Source organism: Perca fluviatilis, chromosome 2 (genome assembly GCF_010015445.1).
Source record: "Perca fluviatilis chromosome 2, GENO_Pfluv_1.0, whole genome shotgun sequence".
In the NCBI taxonomy this organism is placed as follows: domain Eukaryota; kingdom Metazoa; phylum Chordata; class Actinopteri; order Perciformes; family Percidae; genus Perca; species Perca fluviatilis.
Genome location: NC_053113.1, coordinates 6664911 through 6687466, shown reverse-complemented (window position 1 = coordinate 6687466; position 22556 = coordinate 6664911). Strand labels below are relative to the sequence as shown.

Below are 22556 nucleotides of genomic sequence, written 5' to 3'. Positions count from 1 at the left end.
ACCTACTAAAGTAGTGATCATACCAGACTTGCTACTTTAAGTTACATACCTTCACTCAAATGTACTCAGTAGGCTAAGAGGGAATTCATCACACCATTCCAGGCCAGGGAGCTTGGAATCCCTTCCAGGCCCAAGCAGACAACAGTCAGGTAAGCAGCAGACTGCTGCAAAATACACATCTCACTATTTAAAAACACTTTAAAAGCATAAACCAACTTAAAACAATTACCTACCTACCTAAAAGTCAGAGATGATCCCATGTGGCAACCAACAGGCAGAGACAAAGCCAAGAGGCAGCCATAATGATACAGGTGCTTTATATAAACTCAGCTAATGAGGGGGTTTGGTCTAGTTAAGGTGCGTTCAAGAACCAACAGGGTGCAAAGCTCACTGCACCCACCACTACACACGCAAGCTTGGATGCTGCGACTGTAAAACGGCCTTCAGCTGGTCCTGCTGCATCCATCCACCATTTTGTTCTTTGTTTGGTTTGCTGCACCTTACAACACACATCATACCATTCATTCACTCATCCACACATGGCAAACACAACTGATGTCTTCTACACTTACACACCCCACCATTACAGTTATGTTAAGTTGTGTAATTAGTCTACTTAGTTAAATAAACTTCTTTTTGACTAATCTATCTGTGTGTGACCTCCCTTTTGTTGCCGGCCTTGAGCCAGACGGTAACAGTATATTATGTGCATGAAACAGACTAAGAACAAATCTCCCTCGTGGAACAATAAATATCTATCTTACACAAATGACTGCGTTTTACAGAATTATGTAAAGAGCTAAACTACTAGCATTACAATAGATGCTATGAAGAAATACATGCAGAGCAATAAACCAATTCTCTAAAACATAAATGATATGATATACAAACAACATGCTTAGTCTCATCTAATGTTACTTCAAATCATATTCGCTGTATGTTATCTACACAGCAACTGTTAAGGTTCAGTTCTGACCCAAAACGCAGAGATAAACACACAGGAAGCTCAGTCCAGTTTTAAAGGTCCAATATGTAATATATGTACTGTAATAAATCCAAAAATGACACCAATGCCTCATCAGATATTAAGGAAACATGTTAAGCTGAAATACTATCTTTTCTGACAACATTGCTTATGTCAGTATTTTTTCTTTTTGAAATTTACGTTCCGTGACGGAATTTATGTTTTTGTTTTGGCCTGTGTGTTGTTATCAACTGCCTAGTTTGACAGCCAGGCCGTGTTGCCAGATGTACCTGTAAAAACATAAACCCAGCGCGCTACAGCTGTAACGTTAGTACAGCCATGAAAGCAGCACACAAACGAACAGGATCAACGGAGATAGATTCTACATGACATAAAAAAACGGGACCAGAGATGTAACAAACCCTGGATAAATATTGGAGATCTATTTGAAAGATGGAGACTGCTTAGAGCCCCAAAGGGATGCAGAGTTGGCTAATTTACTCCTGAACAGGTAAGCATTAGCTTCAGGCTATTTTATCACAGCTACAAGGGACGGCCATTTTATGTCATTTCAACATTTGTGTTCTCACATTGAATTATATAGCTAGAGTACCCGAGTTGGTTACTCGCAAAAACAATTGAGACACAGCTAGTAAAGTGATCCCGACTGGTCCTGTCTAACGATACAATGCTAACCCTGCTAACTGCTAATGTTACCGGAGTAAACAGAGTAAACAGTTTACAATGTGTACAATGGTGAGTTATTTTAAGCCAAGAGAGGGAGGCTTTGAATCGGGAAGAGAGGACCGTGAGTTTGCAGTGTGTTTAGCAATTGTTGCTGCAATCAACCTCTCTCTCTTCCATCATCATCCTTCTGGACCTTTCTGCTGCCTTTGACACAGTGAACCACCAGATCCTCATTTCGACACTCTGGGTGGCTCAGGCTCTGCGCTCTCATTGCTCACATCTTACCTGGCAGACCGAACCTACCGGGTAACTTGGAGAGGATCTAGCTCAGAACCTTGCCCACTCAAAACTGGGCTTCCTCAAGGATCAGTCCTGGGTCCCCTCCTCTTTTCTCTGTACACCAACTCTCTCGGGTCTGTCATTCACTCGCACAGCTTTTCTTATCACAGCTACGCCAATGACACCCAACTAATTCTCTCCTTTCCTGAGTCTGAAACTCAAGTAGCAGCACGTATATCGGCCTGTCTGACTGACATCTCTTCTTGGATGTCTACACACCATCTTAAACTCAACTTTGACAAGACTGAGCTCCTTTTCCTTCCAGGGAAGGGCTCTCCTACCCAAGACCTTACAATAACAATTGACAACTCTGTGGTAGTCCCCACCCAGACTGCTAGAAACCTGCCAACATTGCTGCAACCACCCGATCGTGTAGATACATGCTGCATAACATCAGAAGGATACGTCCCCTTCTAACGCAGAAGGCGGCTCAGGTTCTGGTTCAGGCTCTAGTCATCTCACGTCTAGAATACTGCAACTCCATCCTGATTGGTCTGCCTGCATGTGCCATCCGACCCCTGCAGCTCATTCAGAACGCAGCAGCTCGGCTTGTCTTCAACCTCCCCAAGTTACTCTCACACTACACCGCTCCTCCGCTCTCTTCACTGGCTACCAATTGCGGCCCGCATCCACTTCAAGACACTAGTACTTACATACAGGGGCATGAACGGATCAGCCCCAGCTTACATCCATGACATGGTCAAACCATATACCTCAACCCGCCCACTTCGCTCTGCATCAGCCAAACTGCTTGCTGCACCCACAGTGAGGGAGAACTAATCTCTCAACCAAATCCCAACTGTTCACTGTCGGGAACGGGCTCCCTATCGACATCAGGATGGCTGAAAGCCTACACGTCTTCCGCCGAAGGCTAAAAACACATCTCTTCCGACTACACCTCAGATAAAAAAAAATAATAAATAATTATTGAACGTGCACTTTCATATGTCTCTTTGTAGCTTTGCTTATTTAAAGCTAATGTACTTGCACTTACTACTTGTTGTCTGGAGTTTGAACCTTCACAGTTGAAAGCACTTAATTGTAAGTCGCTCTGGATAAAAGCGTTAGCTAAATGACATGTAATGTAATGTAATACAATTGTAAGCCGATGAAGTGTGTTCAGTTGGGTGGAATAGGATGGCAAGTAAAATAGTATAGTGATGTAATCAGTCCCTTCAGGATTTCGCGATGTTGCGATCGCGCCAATTCACGCGAATTCAACCAATCATCGTGAATTTGGTGCGACTCACAATTTTGACCAATCACAGCAACTTTTCCGCAAATTTGACCAATAACCTGAAGTTTCCAGCGACTTCAACCAATCCCAGCAGTCCCATGCAGGGCTGGACTGGCCATCTGGCATACCGGGCATTTTCCTGGTGGGCCGACGCACTTTTGGGCCGAATTCTTTTTTTGGGGGCGACGCCGGCCCATAAAGAACTGACAACGGCTCATTGGTTTATGGTCGTCATTGGCACTGGCCTGACCCAATCAAATCCAGGAACCCCCTTCCCCACTCCTGGCCCTGAGACAAGAGCTGTAATAGTTATGCTTATGCTGGAAGTTTAGCATCCACGTTAAAATGGACAAACGACCAACAAAGCGCAAGGGAGGTGCAGAGAAATGTTTGGGGCTGTAGTAGCTGCTTCAACATCAGCATTACCTGAAGCCGAGGAGGAGGAGAGGTGGCTGGCTATACAGAGAAGCAGAAACAACATCATGATGAGAGGAAAGAAGCCAAAGTGGAGGCGAGTGACCATGACAGGGCCATGGGAGCGAGTGAGGAAAAGATGGAAAAGAGAGTAGATGACGACGTGGTAAAGAGTACGCAAATTAACAGGGACTCTCAGGAAAGGAGGGAGGCTGTGTGTGTGTGTGTGTGTGTGTGTGTGTGTGTGTGTGTGTGTGTGTGTGTGTGTGTGTGTGTGTGTGTGTGTGAGCGCACGCGTTATTTGCGCCTCACGTCATAACGATAACAAGCAGTTTGGCTGTAACATTAAAGTTAGTGGCTGTCAGGTAACCTAACTGCTTAAGCTTACATTGAAAATGCTAGCGGTTAGCCTGTTGGCTAGCTGAAAAGTCTGTGGATCTATAAAATCAGTGATGATACAAGCATCAATGTTCCTTGAATGGCATAATTACCTTCTCTTGTATCGGTGCTCTTTTCCAGGGCATATACTACTCTGAGCTTTATTCTAGCTTTTGGGAAGGGTTATAGTTATTGTAATTAGCAGACACTTTGTCCAAAGCGACAAAATATTAATCTTACAATAGTTAAAATTAACAGTAAACAGTTTTTTTAAATTGCTAAGCCAATATTAGGCAAAACAGTAATAATAACAATAATGGCAATATAATATCAAATATCAATAATAAAAATAAAAAAAATACCATAAATATACAAATCATAACTCTAAGAATTAATTATTTAAGTGTAAGATCAACAGATAAGTCCTGAGACCCCTCTTGAAGGATCCAAAACGATCACATGAACGCAGAACACTAGGCAACTCATATCATAGAATGCACACATATTTTAAGAGGACTGTCTGCAGGGAATGTGTCCGACCAATCACAGTGGGTGTGGGCCGCCTGGGCTGATTTTTTTGTCCCAGTCCAGCCCTGGTCCCACGTGCACTCTGTGAGCCACTGACCAAGCGGGAGTGAGAATGTGTTGATCATTTTCTTGTGATTTCTTGTGTTTATGAATGTGTGTCCCAGGCCAGGTTAGGAAATGAACTAACAATGTAAAGATCAACAAGCCACTGACAGACATGTTCAAATTTTAGATATATTCCCACCAGCCATTTTCATATTATACCAACATTTGCAGCATCCTGAGTCTTTTTAGTAAGGTTACTAAGAAATCTCATCCCAGAGTAATTTTATTCTCCCCAAAATAAGTTTCCTTTTTTATTTTTAAATAACTATACAAAAACAAAGATCCCAACTTTTTTTGCAACTTTCACTGTCTCCCGCAACTTCACTGCAACAAACATACAAAAGACATCGCAATTTTTTACAAAAGCTCCAGCGAAATCAGGCATTTTGGCCTGCAACAATCTCAAAAAAAGGCAGCAAAATCCTGGAGGGACAATGTAATATACGATCGGGATTCTTCATAGGGTGTTTATTTTGAAAATATACCGGATGTTCTAGCTCAGGATTCGGCAACCTTTTTATGAAGTGTAATTTTAATGTTCTTGTTAATCAGCATTAAGCCTGCCATCATCTAGCGAGCCGGCTCAGGCAGTGTTATTTTTTTCTCTTTGTGACGCATTCTGTGAAGAAGGTAACGAGTACTAGCCAATCAGAGGCAGAGTAGGACGGGTCTTCTCCGATCAACATTTGTCAGCAAAACAAAAGTAAATTTTGTCTTTACAACAGGTGCATCTGTAGGCTTCAAGGAGAAAATATAATTATTACAACTGCCATAGAAGCATCAACTATCGTTTTCAGTGCGTTTGGGCCTTTAGAATACATTTTTTGATTTTACTGATCACTGTTGAGGCCCCTTATTGGCCTCGCAACCTTGCATATCTCTGACCACCTACTGTACACGCTGGTACGTACTTTCAAATCCTCAGGCAGAGGTCTGGTGTCTGTTCCAGAGGTCTGGCTGAAAATGTACCGGTACAGAGCGTTTGCAGACTCTGGAACGAGGAACTCAAGTCAGCAGAATCAGCTGAAGGAAAGTCTGAGGCCATGTTGTGGCTGGATGGAAAACACACAGTTACAGTTTGTCACAATAAATCTATATTTTCTATTGATGAGCAAAGCCTATTGTTGTCTGATAACATTTGTAGTAAGTGAGTAAGTAAACTTTATAAGGCACCTTTCAAAACTATGCTTACATGGTGCTATTCAGTGCAACATAAAGATAAATACACAGATAAAATACAACACAGCAATATAAGAAGCAAACAAAAACGATGAAAATAATAAAATAAAGTTAAAGGAAAACATGGGTTAAACACTCAAACAGTAGTAACTATACCAGAGGCACAGCAAAAGCAAAAGTACTGTCAAAGGTAACTCATTTAATAAATGTATTTCTTTTTATTCATGACGAGCAAGGCTCTTAGTTGTCAGATAACATTTGTAGTTACCTTTTCCCCCCAAAGAGCAGACGTCTACATACAATGCGTATTTTGGACATTTTCAGTCCATACAGTAAAGGGTTGATGAGTGGTTGGCATGTTAGCCAGTACAATGACAGAAAAATGCGCAAAATATTGGGTAAATAGTTCATATTAAACCTGCTCTGTACTATTTCAAAGAAAGCTCCACAAGAAAAATTAAGCAGGGAAAAAAGGTGAGGTGTGCAGGTACTGAGAGCTTTCTGTCTGGTCTGTTTGGAACCAGATAAACACACTTTAAGAATGCTCATGTAAGAGAAAAGAATTAAGATTATAAGACCAAAGATTACTGTAAACATGTGAACAAGTCCAAAAATGTTATTGACTCTGGTGTCAGAGCAGGCCAACAGGACAACAGGATAGTTGTCACAGTAAACTTTGTTAATAATGTTTCCACACAGCTGTAAAGGAGCTGTCAGACCAAACACTATCAAAATGTGGACAAGAAAAGAGTACAACCATGTTATAGCAATAAGCACGGCAATCTTTTTAGATGTCATACGAGTGTGATATTGTAGAGGATAACAGATAGCAAGATATCTGTCATAAGACATGATGGCTAAGGTCCAAAGTTCTACACCTCCATAAGAGTGCAAACAGAAAATCTGCAGGAAACAGAAGGGAGCAGAAACAGTGTGAATGTCAGAGAGGATCTGAACCAGAAGGAATGGTAACAACCCTGTACTACCATACAGTTCATTTACAAACAGGCTGCACAGAAAAAGGTACATAGGTTCATGTAAGCTTCTGTTCATACAGACAACCACAATCAGCAAAACATTGGCACAAACTATGAAAACATACAAAGACAAAATAAGCAAAAAAAGTAAGTATTTAAAACCCCGGTGTCAAAATAGGCAGCAAGTATGAAATATGAAATCTGTGTAGAGTTTATCATGGTCTTCACCTTGGTTTATAACAATAAGACTGTGCACACCAACAAATAATTATGTTCTACATTTGTAAAACTATACTGTATGTAACTAGTTTAAATTTGGACTAGGTTGGCACAGTGTGTAACTTAAACACAAAGCATACATGAACACAAGTCAGTGTAGTAATACTAAACAGATTCATTATCATGGAAACAGTTTTAACAAACACCCCCAAATGTACCATTTAGTTCAACATAATGTTCAGGTTACAAATTATTAATAAAACATCTGTGACATTGTGTAAATTTGAGCTTACACCCACTGTAGTCAGACTAAATCCGTCCTAACTGAGCTGCAACTTCGTCACGACTTCTTTTATCCTTTTCGATCCAGAGGAGGACACCCACAGCAGCAGAATGACCTCATTATGAAAAGGTCCAGTTGAAAGATTCTGTTTGGTCAATGTCAGCAAAAAGTAAACTTTGTAGAAGGCATTTCGAACAACAGAAACATAAAGACAAAATATGGTTTCCATTAGAGTTGTTCCAATACCGATATCAGTATAGGAAAAGAAACTTTAAAGTAGTTTCCCCCTGACATATCGGCCATTTGATAATTGATATTTTTAGAGATTGTGTTTGATCGAACAAAAAAGAAAACTTTCTAAACGCATATAGAACATTTCAAGTATGGGTGGGGAAGAAAAGAGATACAGCATACTCTCCTCCTTGATAAAGCTTATAGTTAGGGAGTGAGGAGATGCAGCGTTGGCCTAGAACGGCAGAGGAGGGTGTATAGCTTCAGACTTGGCACCCTTTTCTTCTCTGCTTCTCTTCATAGTCGTCAGATTCATCTACCAACCCTGTAGATGTGGTCCAGCTCCGTGCCCTGCTACGTCCGCTATGCCCTGCTACACCCAGCAGTGCCCTGCTACACCCTGCTATGCCCTGCTACACCCTGCTATGCCCTGCTACACCCTGCTATGCCCTGCAGTGCATTGATATGCCTTGTAATGCCCTGCTACATCCTGCTACATCCTGCTATGCCCTGCTACATCCTGCTACATCCTGCTACGTCCTGCTATGCCCTGTAACGTCCTGCAGTGCCCTGCTACACCATGAACTACTACAACTACTATTTCTAGTCATAGTTCCATTATTTTTATTGTGACTATTATTGCCACTGTTCTGTGGTGGAAGTTTTCCGTAAAGCAGCAGTTTAGTAATATCAATGATAAGAATGAAAGCGAATAAAAGACTGTTTGAGAATTAAACCAAAGTTTGGTCTTTGAGCATTTATTTACATTTGCAAATGCAGAGAAAACAGTTTCACAAGTACCACGGCACATCTGAAAGGGTCTTCTAACCTAAAGTCTAAACATCCAAACATCATATAGTAAAAACCTCTGTTAAGCCAGCCCTCTAAATGTATCTTCTAGCATGGCCATAGTTGATCACCTTCCCCTCTGCTCCTGTTCTTTTCATTAGCCTAAAAAACAGTTTATCTCAGGAGACAGAAACCTACATAGTTCTCACTGTCGTAAACAGTCATCGGCCTTCTCCACTTCTATCTAAGCAAAAGACAACAATGTGAGGAGCTTCAGGCTAGTAAAACTAAATAACTCTACTAGGCTATAGTTGACGGCTGCAGCTGTTCCCCTCTCTAGTGCTTTAAAAGTCTACAGGAAGGAGCAGGATTTTGTGGAGGTTTAAAACAATCTTTAAACAAATGGTTAATATCATTAAACAGATGGTTAAAATAAAATTTGCCACCACAGTTCATCACACCTCCAACCGGCACCGTCAGACACCGCCTACCAAGAGCCTGGGTGTGTCCGAGGTTTCTCCCTAAAAGGAAGTTTCCTTATGTCCTTATTCCTTATATAACAAGTTGTACATATTCAGCTGTGAGCGTTAGCCTGGCAACGCAGCGATCAGCTGATGATTGTCAGCCAGTAACGTTAACGGAAACGTAATGTTATAACGTATCAGCTGTTTCTGCCTTAATCTGATGTATATAATCCATCTCTTTAGGGACAAACGAGGACTAGAGGTCCCTCATTTAGGGTCAACGATGGCCATTAGAATGTAGAAGGATCCCCTGGAGAATCTGAAGTCCACCCTCATGTCACTTTCCCCATCAAACTAAAGTACAGTGCCAGCACTGGGACTAGGGTTGGGTATCTTTTTTTTTTTTTGATACCGGTGCTAAAGCGGTACTTTTAAAACGGTGCCCGGTGCCTAAACGGTGCCTGAACCGATACTTTTTAAGAAAGTTTAAAAAAAGAAGGGTACTAAACAACAGTAGGCGACATTAAAGAACAACTTGTTTATTACTAAGGCCATATGGTCAAAATTTAATTATTTAATAGTAATGTAATAACTATAACTCATAATAATCAATAACTTATTTCACCAGTAAATTGCTGTTGAATAACAAAAACAACCACCAGATGGGAAAAGGGTATTTTACAATAACTTTGAATGCACCGCAAGGCTGTAGGTTACCAGTTTCAGTGAACGCACCATCTGTGTTTTCATCCGCGTTTCGGTACCCAACCCTAACTGGGACTGTATCGCTCAGCTGGCAGTAACGTTACGGCCTGGAGTTTGGAGCCTGTAGAACTATAAGCACAGGACCATCTTTTAAATAAAATTCTATTAAATGTATTTAATGTTGTGTTATCTTTTGCATTGCACTTTGCATGACTGTAGCATATAACGTTAGTTCATAAAAGAATAGAAGAATGGGGTCTAAAACAGTTGAGCATTAAAATTACTACTCAAATGAACAGTAATACATTACCGTTACTCATTTTAAAGCAGATACATGAAATATACATAAAATAGAGGGATCAACAAAGAATAAATATAATTAATTAATAGAAAACATTGAATGGAGAGCAATAACAAAAAATAAGGTACTGTTACATTTTACAGCTAATAAGAGGCGGATGACACAATGGCGTTGTCATAATCGTCTTATCCTCGCGTGACAAGGAGAAAATGCAACAATCAAAAAAATCACATTTTTAGTAAAAATTCCCAAAACGAAGCAGGAATGTATTTTTCGCGGAAAACAATAAGTGGCTGGAATGCTCTCCCCGGGTGAAATTCACAATTCTACTGAAGAAGAAGAAGGGTTGAAATGTTGTGATCGTCATTTCCGGTAAGTGTACACCGGCTGTGCACGATTTGAGACAACACTCCTCTGTCAAAAATTACACACTATGCAAGTCAGTACGTAGTGTACAAAGTTTACTGCCTGTTAGTGCACTAATGGAAGTGTGCAGTTTGAGACACAATCCCAGCCTATTTAAGGTCTTTTCAGATGGGGAGTGATTGACGCACCTACTAGTAATTCATATTTCAATGAGAGGCAGCAGGCAGGTAGGGATTGTGGGCAATCTGACAGGCGGAGCGACAAGTGGTTGCAATCCCATGAAACTGTCGTGGCTGTGCTGGTCTCATGCACATGCCAGCCTGCTGCAAGAGTTGAAATGTGTTAAACTTTTTCTGTGCGAGTGACGCACAGTGCAAACCAATGGCTGGGCTTTCATAAAATAAGCGCTGTGCTAGCATTCTCATCAGGAAGTGGCTAGTATAATTGCTTCAGGATTGCTTCTCTGAGTTTAAAACGATCCCTGACTAGTACGACATGTTGGCCTTATAAGATTAACGTGGGCGTCAGCTATAAAAAGGTGGTACAAAAACACTCCCAAATGTTTTGTTTTTTGTTAAAAAAACTGCAGAAAATCTGTTCTCGTAGGCCGCCATGGTTATTTACGTCTAAATGCATTCTGGGGTAGTGACGTGTAATGGTTGCTAGCTAGTATTCGGGGCACAGGGAAAGTAAAAACACATCGCTATTTATACCACTAAAAAGGCTCAAAATATCACCAAACTTACCAAACAACGGAAGCATAGTAAGGGTCTCTACATGTTAACCAAAGCATTGAGAACTCTGTAAGTGTACAGACAGTTTATTGAACGAAGAGCTGCGGGAGCTCCATGAAAGGGCTACGAGAGAGAGAGAGCTACCGGTAGTCAATGCCGCAACACAGCCTTGTACTTGGGGAAACTGGTGGTGTACCTGCGGACATTGTGAAGCTATGGCCACCCAACAGGAGCGTCTGTGTTGCACGGAGTGGGACCTGTTGCGTCCCAACACCCAAGAGACACAGTGTTTTGTACAGTCTGAAGATTTCCCCTCTCTGATGAACAGGGAAACCTTTTTCCAAGTCCCGAAAATGAATTGGAGACGGCGACCCAGACCGGAGGGACAAGATGGACAGTTATCCACTGAGTAAGTAAACTAGCTAGCTAGACAAGTTATGTTTACATCGGTAAACATAACTATTACGATTATTTCAGATATATTGTACAAATTGCTTTTGATTTTAAGTTGGCATCGCCAGCAGTAAGTCATGAATGGTTTCCCGAAGTAGGAGGCTCTGTTGCGGCTCTCTCTCTCTCTCTCTCTCTCCCTCTCTCGTTCTCACGTTCTCAATGCTTCGGTTAACATGTAGGGACCCTCACTATGCTACCGTTGAAGTTTGGTGATATTTTGAGCCTTTTTATTGGTATAAATAGCGATTTGTTTTTACTTTCCCTGTGCCCCGAATACTAGCTAGCGTTGTAAGCTAGGTTAACCAGCGGTCCGCGCTAGCTTCGTTGAAGCTCCAACACAATCAATTAGCATGAAAACATGTCCCAGAGAACGACAGAGTGGGTACACATCTGTTATTGACCCCTAGGTTCGTCCGTTAAGCCTACGATCAAACTGAATAGGCTGAATGGCAGACGTGTTCATCTCGCTGTTACTGTACTGTCAATAGCCGGTACGCTGGGGTACAACCATTACACGTCACTAGACCAGAATGCATTGAGACGTAAATAACCATGGCGGCCTACGAGGGAACAGATTTTCTGCATTTTTTAACAAAAAACAAAACATTTGGAGTGTTTTTGTACCACCTTTTTATAGCTGACGCCCACGTTAATCTTATAAGGCCAACATGTCGTACTAGTCGGGGTTCCTTTTAATGGTTTTGCAGGCTTCTTCAGACTGTGATCTGCATGCTAACACTTTGAGACCGACTGTGAGGGTCAGCACCTCCAATTATGAGTCTATGGTACCCTGCTGAAAAATTGCACATTCCTCCCTGCAGATTGTGCATGCATAATAAAATGTCTGTTAAAACAAGGAGCTTGATGCACCAGGATCAGTTTTCTAGATGAAAATGTATGTTTACTTTAAAACAACCACAAGTAGATTAAGTGTTCATAAACCACATAAGTGCCACAAAGTAACAGACTTTGGAAAATCTTTCTTTTCCGACAGTATGTGACACATTCTGAGTTTTAAAGCTTGGCCACCACTTCCCGCACCTATGGGTGTCGCTGTAAATGCGGTTGTTTCTCTGTGTCTTTATGTTATCTGTTGATGTATTTATCTGTTTATATTGCCATGTGCATGAAACAGACTGAAAACAAATCTCCCTCATGGAACAATAAATAATCTCCATCATGGAACAATAAATATCTATCTTACACAAATTACTACGTTTTACAGAATTATGTGAAGAGCTAAACTGCTAGCATTACAATAGATGCTACGAACAAATACATGCAGAGCAATAAACCAATTCTCTGATAAATTGAAACATAAATGACATGATATACAAACAACATGCTTAGTCTCATCTAGTGTTACTTCAAATCATATTCAATGTATGTTATCTACACAGCAAAACTCACATGCTCAACTACATGTGCTCAACAAAACATACACAAATACAATGGTGTTAAGATAGCCCTTACGTTGTCATACTCAGATTCTAGTCAGAATGTGAGTCTGAAACCGCTCCATTGGGCTGTGATTATGGGGCGTGTTCCAACCGAACCAGGAAAAAAAAATGCCTCTGCATTCATTGGATAGACCTCCAACCAATCAGAGCAACAGAACTCAACTGTCAACAGAACTCAACACTGTATATCGTCTCCATAGCAACCACTCTTTGCACAATGCATTCGTTCTAACTTCCAACTCTTAGACTTTTTTGAAGCTGGATATATCATTTGTTTCTTGTAAATATAAATGTGGATAACGTTAGTGATAGTGACATGCTCGCTACAGTTGCATTTCTAGAGATGAATCGGCGAAAACACGTTTTATTTCTCTGATTCACGGCTTTGTTCTAGCACCGGCGGTCCCTCTCTTCAGTCTCTCTCTATCTCTCTCCACCATATAACGCTCTCTCTCTTCAGTCTCTCTCTATCTCGCTCCACCATATAACTCTACCATGCTTTCGGGCAGTTGTTGAGGCTCCTTAGCTGAGGATTTTAAAATGAATGCGCTGTCGATATCTTCTGTAACAGACGCGATGGTGGAATCTACACATCTCAACAAATCCAACCCAAGCGTTCTTTGGTGACGTGGTTGATTCTGTTACTGTTGATCATCTGTCCGACAATCTGATTGGTGCTTCTCAACGGAGCGACTCCAGACCGAACTTCCCGACCTCGAATTTTGTGGGCGGGGCTAAGTTCGGCTGGCATCCAGGCTATGAAACCGCTCCATTGGGCTGTGATTATGGGGCGTGTTCCAACCGAACCAGGAAAGAGAATGTTTCTGCATTCATTGGATAGAGCTACAACCAATCAGAGCAACAGAACTCAACTGTCAACAGAACTCAACACTGTGTATTGTCTCCATAGCAACCACTCTTTGCACAATGCATTTGTTCTAACTCATGACTTTTGACTTTCTCTCTCTTCAGTCTCCATCTCTCTCAGCCATATAACGCTACCGTGCTTTCGGGCAGTTGTTGAGGCTCTGTCTAAATCTCTGCCATTTCGTAAAGCTATTTGTAACGCAGAAATAAAATGGATTAATGATCATTTTATTCATATAGTTTATATCTGACTTTACCAGCTGACTTCTCTATTGGCCGTTGAAACAGGTGAAGCCTCTTACATTCTAAAACCAGCCTCTGCCACTTGAACAGCTGAGTCGCAACCACACCATCAGCTGGTTTGAGACAGGCCGGTTGAGGATTTTAAAATTAATGCGCTGTCGATATCGTCTGTAACAGACGCGATGGTGGAATCTCCACATCTCAATTCTCCAGCGGCAGCCACCTGTTGTAAACAAATTCAACCCAAGCGCTCTTTGGTGACGTGGTTGATTCTGTCACTGTTGATCATCTGTCTGACAATTTGATTGGTCCGAACAGATCTTGTTCAAGCATAATTGCTCCTCAACGGATCAAGTCCTTAGCGGGGCTAAGTTCGGCTGCCATCCAGGCTAGTGTTAAGCATCACCTGCCACAAATACACTTCAAATCAGGCTGCTATACATTGGTAAAAAAGGTTCACTTACAGCCATTGCTTTTCTAAGCATTACAACCAAAGATTGAAAGTGATTGCTTCTGGTACTGGCATTGATTGCATTAATTGCAAACAGAGAAGCATGAGCATTTTAAAAACGACCTATTTCCTACTTCCTGTTTCCTGCTTCACGTGTGCAACACACCTGAAAAGGAAAGTCCAATAGGTGGCATGATTTCACATGATTCCAGGCAGAGGACAGAACAGCTGTGTTTTGTTGTTAAAATAGTGTAGTGTTGTAATATATGATCGGGAGTCTTCACAGGGTGTTTATTTAGAAAATATACCGGATGCTCTAGCTCAGGGGTCAGCAACCTTTTTATGAAGTGGAATTTTAATGTTCAGCTTTAAGCCTGCCATCATCTAGCGACCCGGCTCAGGCAGTGTTTTTTTTTTCTCTTTGTGACGCATTCTGTGAAGAAGGCAACGAATACTAGCCAATCAGAGGCAGAGTAGGACTTATCCGATCAACATTTGTCAGCAAAACAAACGTTAATTTTGTCTTTTAATCAAAATATAATCATAACAACTTTCATCCTGTTTTAATTGAAATTGTGTTGGAAAACAAAACAAGGATCATGATAAACTCTACACATGTAAGTGTAAATATTAAAAGTATAACAATAACTGTTTACATAAACAGTTCCATTAACTATGGTGTTGGAGCATGCCAGTTCAACGATGGAGTAATTGTCACAGTACACTTTGTTAATGACATTGCCACTGAAGGGAATTACAGTATGTAAAAAATAAGGCCCTAAGGTCTGTCAAATCTGACTCCAATTTATTAATTCCCCCGCCTTCTTATATCGGACTTAAGTTTACCAGAACACTAGGATCAATCTGAGACGAAGAGTTCAGTTAAGCAAAGTTTACTGAAGTCCAGCATTTAAATCACAACACATGTGTGGATTCTCAAAATGACTAAGTTTCTCCAACTTCAGACACCAGTATATGGAGTTCAAGTCAGCAAAGTCTATGTCAAATTATGACCCCCCCCTAACCATTTCCCTAATGTTTTATTATCTTCCTTGAAGAGGCGTCCCTCTCCTGTCTCCGGGAAGATCTTCCAGCTCTCACACACACAGACAGACCCAAGGGCCACCACCTGCATTCCAACTCTCTGCCTGGTACAGAAAAACACATTCCTGAACTATAAGGTAATCAAAGCTTTATCTAACTATCCTGTGTGTCCCATTATACAGGGAATACAACTTTAATACTGAAATTAACACATCTAAATTATAGAAATATTTCTACACCACATAGCTGTAAAGGAAGACTCAAAGATATCAAAATATATATAGCAAGATTTTGTTATGTAAATTAATGAATGACATTTTTTATTATAGTACCCGGAAGTTTAAATAATATCTGCAATTACTATATATATATATATATATATATATATATATATATATATATATATATATATATATATATATAAAAACGATACTTGGCTTCAGTGCATCAATATAGGATTGCCACAGAAAATATCAGGATTTTATGCTGTATTAAATCCCCCCCCCCTAGCATTTAATAATAAGAATATTAATAATTATAATAATAATAATACATTTTATCTATATAGCACTTTCCAAGTTACTCAAAGACACTTTACAATAGAGCACATTAAAAGCAAGTGAAACAGTAAAACCAGGAAATAACAGCAGGTGAAATGTTATCTTAATACAGGGTTAAGGCTTATCTAAAGTGTTAGGCTTTGATAAGTCATTTTAATGTGTCCATCTCAGTTCAGTTACAGATGTCTATGGGTAGGGAGTTCAAGAGGTATGACAAGTTAATGATACTTTACCTTTCATCATCGCTGGTGAAAGGTTAGGTATCATTAGCCGGTCACTCGCCAAAACACCTGCCCAGTACTCCACTGGTTTTCACAAGTACATTTTTCTCAGAAGACTGTAGTTCTACATAAGTTTCCTACAAATTGATTTATGGGAGTCACCAACCAACCAAACCCTCTTTAACTTTAGTTTACATTTTACCAAGGATAATACTTTTACATAAGCTACGTATTTTTGACATTTGCAGTCCATACATTAAAGGGTTGAAGATTGGTTGGCAAGTCAGAAAGTATAATGACAAAAAAATGCGCAACATCATGGGTACACTGCTCATATCAAACCTGCTCTGTACTATTTCAAAGAAAGAACCAAAGAAAAAGTTGAGCAGAGAAGCAAGTATAATTTTTTTTTTGAGGTACGTGTACATTTTTAAACCTGTTGAATGGGTCCAAAAAAAAAAAAACTAAAAACATATGTAAACAAAATAGTCCATAAATATTATTCACTCTGGTGTCAGAGCAGGCCAGTTTGACAATAGAGTAGTTATCACAGTATACTTTGTTAATGATGTTCCCACACAGCTGTAAAGGAGCACTTAAAGATATCAAGACAGCAACTCCAACAAATGGGTATAACCATGTTACAGCAATAAGCACGGTAACCTTGTTAGATGTCATACGTGTGTTATATTGCAGAGGATAACAGATAGCAAGATATCTGTCATAAGACAGGATGGACAAGTTATGAAATTGTATAGCTGCATATGCAAACACACAATAAGTCTGCAGGAAACAGAAGGGAGCAGAGACAGTGTGAATCTCAGAGAGGATCTGAACCAGAAGGAATGGAAACAACCCTGTACTACCAAACAGTTCATTTACAAACAGGCTGCACAGAAAAAGGTACATAGGTTCATGTAAGCTTCTGTTCATACAGATAACCACAATCAGCAATAGATTGGCACAGATAATTAAAGCATAAAAACACATAATAATCAGGAAAAATAAGTATTTAAAGAGCCCAATATTAAAGTATGCTCCAAAAGTGAAATATGAAACCTGTGTAGAGTTTATCATAATTAGAGTGTGGATCACAACACAGCCTTTCAAGTTTGCACAAGATGAACAATTGACAATGTTACATTTTGTAGGAGATTAGCAGAAATCAAACTAGTTTAAATGTCACATTTATGCTCATTCTGGACTCACTGCATTAACACAAAGCAGTATTCAGCCTGCAGAAAGTAAAGACATCAATTATTACAATAACAAAGATTCTACAAACTTACCATTTACCTTATTTAACAGTTTATGACATTGCATGAATATTTACTTTCATCAGCTGTCTAGCTGCAGTCATGTTGTGACTGCTTTCCAACTGAGATGAAACCCTGTGTCTGCTTCTTTTAAATCTTTTCAAGTCAGAGGGTGTGATCATCAGCAGTCTGGCCTCATTACCAGGGATACACATCTAACTGATGTCTGAACATCTACTCTTAGCATGTTAAAAAAGAAGATAGGTCAGTAAAAAAAAATATAAACAAACATGAATTGATTCTTTCTTTCCCATTTCACATGGCTGTAGTTGTTAATCAAATAGTCAATCAACAGAAAACGTATGGCTATTTATGATACCCAAGAAATCATTAAAGTCATTTTTCAATATTAATAATATGAACAATAATTTAAGTAATATTATTTAGTAAATATTATGTAATTATGACTTATATTTACATTTATTGGTAGGCAGCAGCGCCTTCCAGTGGGCGTACCAATTATGAAGGGAGCAAAGCAATAATAATGAAAAGGGTTTTTCCTGCATACAGACATTTTTGGCGCCACCCCCAAAAAGGTGTGAGCCAGCATCAAAGTTTAATCACCAGCGCATAAAAGTATTTGAGTTCCAGCAGTTAACTCCTTTCTCATCCACAGCTGCTATATTTGACATGCGTCTGGCGCCGATAAGCCAGCGCTGCATTGTTTTGACTGGACCTGAATGCTCCTCTGTGAAGCAGGGGCTAATGGGATCTAACTTTTACCGTCCGGAGTAGGGTTGGGTACCGAAACCCGGTTCCAATATGGTTCCAATTCGGTTCCTCATTTCGGTTCCACTTTCTCTGTAGTCTACCGTTACCTAGCTACCGTGAATGTAGGCTACTTTTAAAATGCCATATTTTCCCTCTGGGCTCACCAAAACGGATGTAAAAGCCTTTCTTTGATGTCATTTTTCAGTTTTTCAAGAATCGGTTTAGGAATTGGAATGGTTTTAAAAGTACGGGTTCAGCATTGGAATTATAAAAATACAAACGATACCCAACCCTAGTCCATAGTCATTCTGTACCGAACTCTTCCGGTGACTCTGCTGCCCCGGGGACCGGCGGCGCAGCAAGATGAAGCTCTGCTCCTGGACGGAGGAGGAGCAGCTGCTGTCTGCCACGGAGCTCTCAGCCTCCCGCTGGATCAACCAACTGTGCCCGGTAGAGTACGCAGTGTGCTCTTCAACTAACTGGACTTTGGGGTCAAGTGTACTCTGGTTAGTGTTAGGGTTGTTATTTTCTTAGGACATCTATTATAATAGGCCAGGAAATGTTGTGTATTTTGGGCTACAATCAGATCCGTAGTTGAGATACACCTGATGGTTTGTGGGTAACTGCAGCTTCTGTTGTTGATGTTAGCCACGCTGCTGTAAACACATGCAGTTGAGCTAAGAGAGGGTTACCCCCAATTTCCACTGGTTGCGGACCTGCTGAATGGCAGATACGCAGAGCTTCTATTTTTGCCGGAGAGCTCCGCAGCATTTCAGCACACGACAGATAGTGCGGGATAGGAAGTCGAGCACAGATACAAAATAAAACATCTGGTTACTTTTCAAAATAAAATATACTGTGCTCATGGCGGATTATATTTCCTTGCACTACACCTTGAAAACACAGCACAGACTGGTGGAAATGAACTGTTGTTGGTTTTGTGGTTCTATTCTACCTGAATTCGCGAGATCTTGTGGGTCCTTGTGATTTCAGCAGTCAGTCATGGCTGCAGCCGTTACGCAACAAATCCGGACCTGGTGGGTATTGACGGACGGCAGAGCACAGAGCCGACACGCAGCGGAGCCGGTCTGCAGACAGGGGGGTGCTAGGTGTCTAAATTACCATCAAATTAGAGGAAATTACACAATATCTTACAGTCGTCTATCCATACAGCTATCGTTACATGGCAAACTTAATTATGGGTCAGCCCAGTGCTGTTAACCATAGTTAAAAAATCATGTACTAAAAGAACCTTAATGAGCATGTTGTGTTATCAATACATTAGGTCTCTGCTGCATTAATAAATATCAATACTACCTATTGTACCTTTAAAACATATCAACAGTGACTGGAATAGGGCAATAACAACACAAAGTGTTGATTTATTAAATTAAAGCAACGGAAATGTACATCATGCTTAGTTCAGAGTTTCTTTTAAAAACATTTTGCAGCAGCGGCCCACAGTTGGACCAACTGGACTTTGGGGTCAAGTGTACTCTGGTCTGGCCCACAATCGGATGTAAACGCCCTCATCCAGAATTTTGTGTCGTTTCCACCATTTATTTGGTGCATACTTGTGTATCAGGATGCAAGAGATAAAGTATTAGATGCTCAATGGGTATGACCACCAGAACACCCCCTCCCTCTTAATATGTCTCCCCCCCCAAAGGCCCATTCTGAGCCAAGGAAAATCCCAAAGATAACAAATACACAAAAAAGACCATGTCCCCAAAGGAAAAAGTTATCATCTGTTTTATCTTTAAAATATACATTTTCTTTGATTGTTCATCTCACTTCAATTTTTCTTTTTTTCTTTTGTTATTCTAGTACCTAAAAGTAAAATTCTCAAGTGCAATTTGTATTTAAAAATAATAAATACCTGGCTTCTGCGTAACAATATGGTATTGTCACGATACATGTTGCTATACTATGCTGTATCCATTTCCCCCCCATCCCTAGCATTAACAGTAATAATACAATTTATTCATATAGCGCTTTTCAAGGTACTTGTTAGGATAATTAGTGGAGTCAGTTCTACTGCACTCACAGCAAGTACAGAAAAATTACTGAAGATTTGCTCACAACAGTGTCTTTTTATAAGAATCAGCGAGTAATATTACAAAAGACATACTGTCTTTATCTCTGGTCAGGCCCGGTGTCTTCTCCACACACACTCTGCCCTCAGGGGCATTCTGTGCTTTTCACAAGGTCATGATTATCTCGTGGGAGACAGAAATAGTTTGCACACAGATGAAGCAAATAGTTTAACACTAAAATGAAATAAGCATAACTTTTCTAACAGTACTCAAAGACACTTTACAATGAAGCACATTAAAAGCAAGTAAAACAGTAAAACCAGCAAATAACAGCAGGTGACACTTTATCTTTCTACATGGTTAAGGCTTATCTAAAGTGTTAGGCTTTGATAAAGTATTTTAATGTATCCAGGTCAGGGGCGCTGCAGTGGTGAAAGGTGAGGTATCATTAGCTGGTCACTTGCCAAAACACCTGCCTGTTTATCCACTGATTCTCACAACTCAACTTCTCTAGATGGTGCTGCGTTTTCTTGAATTTTGAGGAAAGAGAGGATTGGTCCAATGAAGATTAACAAAAAGATTTAATAAGAAAATGGCATGACAAAAACAACTTTTAACGCTGCAGTGAACTGAAAAGATGCTTCTCCCTTCTAAGTTTTACAAATATATTCCCTTGAAGTTGTGGGCGGCTTCTTGGATGAAAACTTCCTCCACTGGTCTGTCGTCGCCCAAAAGACAACGTTATTTCCAGAGGTTTTTGAGGTTACTTCCAGTCACAAACAAGATCCTACCATGTGGATGTTGATTCTTTTCAAGTTAGTCTTTTGGTCTTAATCTAATCAACACAATCTTCCTGCCGTGTAAACAAAGAGCTTCCTCCTGTATGCTAAGTGACAGACATGATATAATTAGCACAATAAGCTGCAGAGGGCAGGATGTTGATTGAAATGCAGTTTTCCTGCCTAACTCAGCTGCAGCATACATTGTCAATATATCAAAACATAAAAGTACATTGATATCAAAGATCAGCATTGTTTTAACCTTTTTAAACTCAACAATGGCCATTATTTCTAGTTTCTACGTCATTTTCCAAATAATGTATCGACAAGGTCTGTTTGAATCGTTACTAAAGTATGACAAGACGACTTTACATAAGCTACGTATTTTAGACATTTGCAGTCCATACATTAAAGGGTTAAAGATTGGTTGGCAAGTCAGAAAGTATAATGACAAAAGATTTCGCAACATCATGGGTACACTGCTCATATCAAACCTGCTCTGTAATATTTGAAAGAAAGAACCAAAAGAAAAGTTGAGTAGAGAAGCGAGGTGAGGTGTGCAGGTACTGACAGCTTTCTGTCTGGTCTGTTTAGAACCAGAAAAACACACTTTAAGGATCTTGATGTAGGTGTAAAGGATTAAACTGAGAGGTCCAAAGACTACAAGACAAGTGTAAATGAGTCCATAAAGGTTATTGACTCTAGTTTCAGAGCAGGCCAGTTTTACAATAGAGTAGTTATCACAGTAAACTGTGTTAATGATGTTCCCACACAGCTGTAAAGGAGCACTCAAAGATATTGTGACAGCGACTCCAACAAATGGGTATATCCATGTTACAGCAATAAGCATGGCAACCTTGATGGATGTCATGTGTGTGTTATATTGCAGAGGATAACAGATAGCAAGATATCTGTCGTAAGACATGATGGATAAATTATGAAATTGTATAGTTGCATATGCATACACACAGAAAATCTGCAAGAAACAAAATGGAGCAGAAACAGTGTGAATGTCAGCAAAGATCTGAACCAGAAGGAATGGAAACAACCCTGTACTACCAAACAGTTCATTTACAAACAGGCTGCACAGAAAAAGGTACATAGGTTCATGTAAGCTTCTGTTCTTACAGATAACCACAATCAGCAATAGATTAGCACAAATAATTACAGCATAACAACACATAATAATCAGGAAAAATAAGTATTTAAAGAGCCCAATATTAAAGTATGCACCAAACGTGAAATATGAAACCTGTGTAGAGTTTATCATGATCATCTGTTTGGTTCACATGACAACCTTTCAAGTTTGCACAAGATGAACAGTTGACAATGTTACATTTTGTTGGAGATTTGCAGAAATAAAATTAGTTTAAATGTCACAGTTATGTTCATTCTGGACTCACTGCATTAACACACAAGCAATATTCAGCCTGCAGACAGTAAAGATATCAATTCTTACAATAACACAGATTCTCCAAACTTACCATTTGCCTTATTTAACAGTTTATGACATTG

General features: G+C 40.0%; 1 protein-coding gene across 1 annotated transcript; it reads right to left on the bottom strand.

Annotated features, from left to right (window-relative positions):
- Window positions 1–17404: 17404 nt before the first annotated feature.
- Window positions 17405–22317, bottom strand: LOC120545443 (olfactory receptor 11A1-like). The gene is made up of 3 exons (XM_039779763.1): window positions 21401–22317; window positions 18541–18667; window positions 17405–17434 (listed from the first exon to the last, which is right to left on the bottom strand). The coding sequence occupies exons 1-3, from the start codon at window positions 22315–22317 to the stop codon at window positions 17405–17407; spliced, it is 1074 nt and encodes a 357-aa protein (XP_039635697.1).
- Between the last annotated feature and the right edge of the window lie 239 nt (window positions 22318–22556).

What these genes read in the sequence shown, in the direction of transcription:
- LOC120545443 (XM_039779763.1), bottom strand. Translation starts at nt 22,317, where the DNA reads ATGATCATGATAAACTCTACACAGGTTTCATATTTCACGTTTGGTGCA. An exon ending in AGCTTATGTAAAGTCGTCTT is followed by an intron (nt 18,668 to 21,400) that starts GTCATACTTTAG and finishes TACCGGGCACAG; the next exon opens with TTGGTTGATCCAGCGGGAGG. An exon ending in AGAGTCACCGGAAGAGTTCG is followed by an intron (nt 17,435 to 18,540) that starts GTACAGAATGAC and finishes TACTTTCTGCAG; the next exon opens with GCTGAATACTGCTTTGTGTT.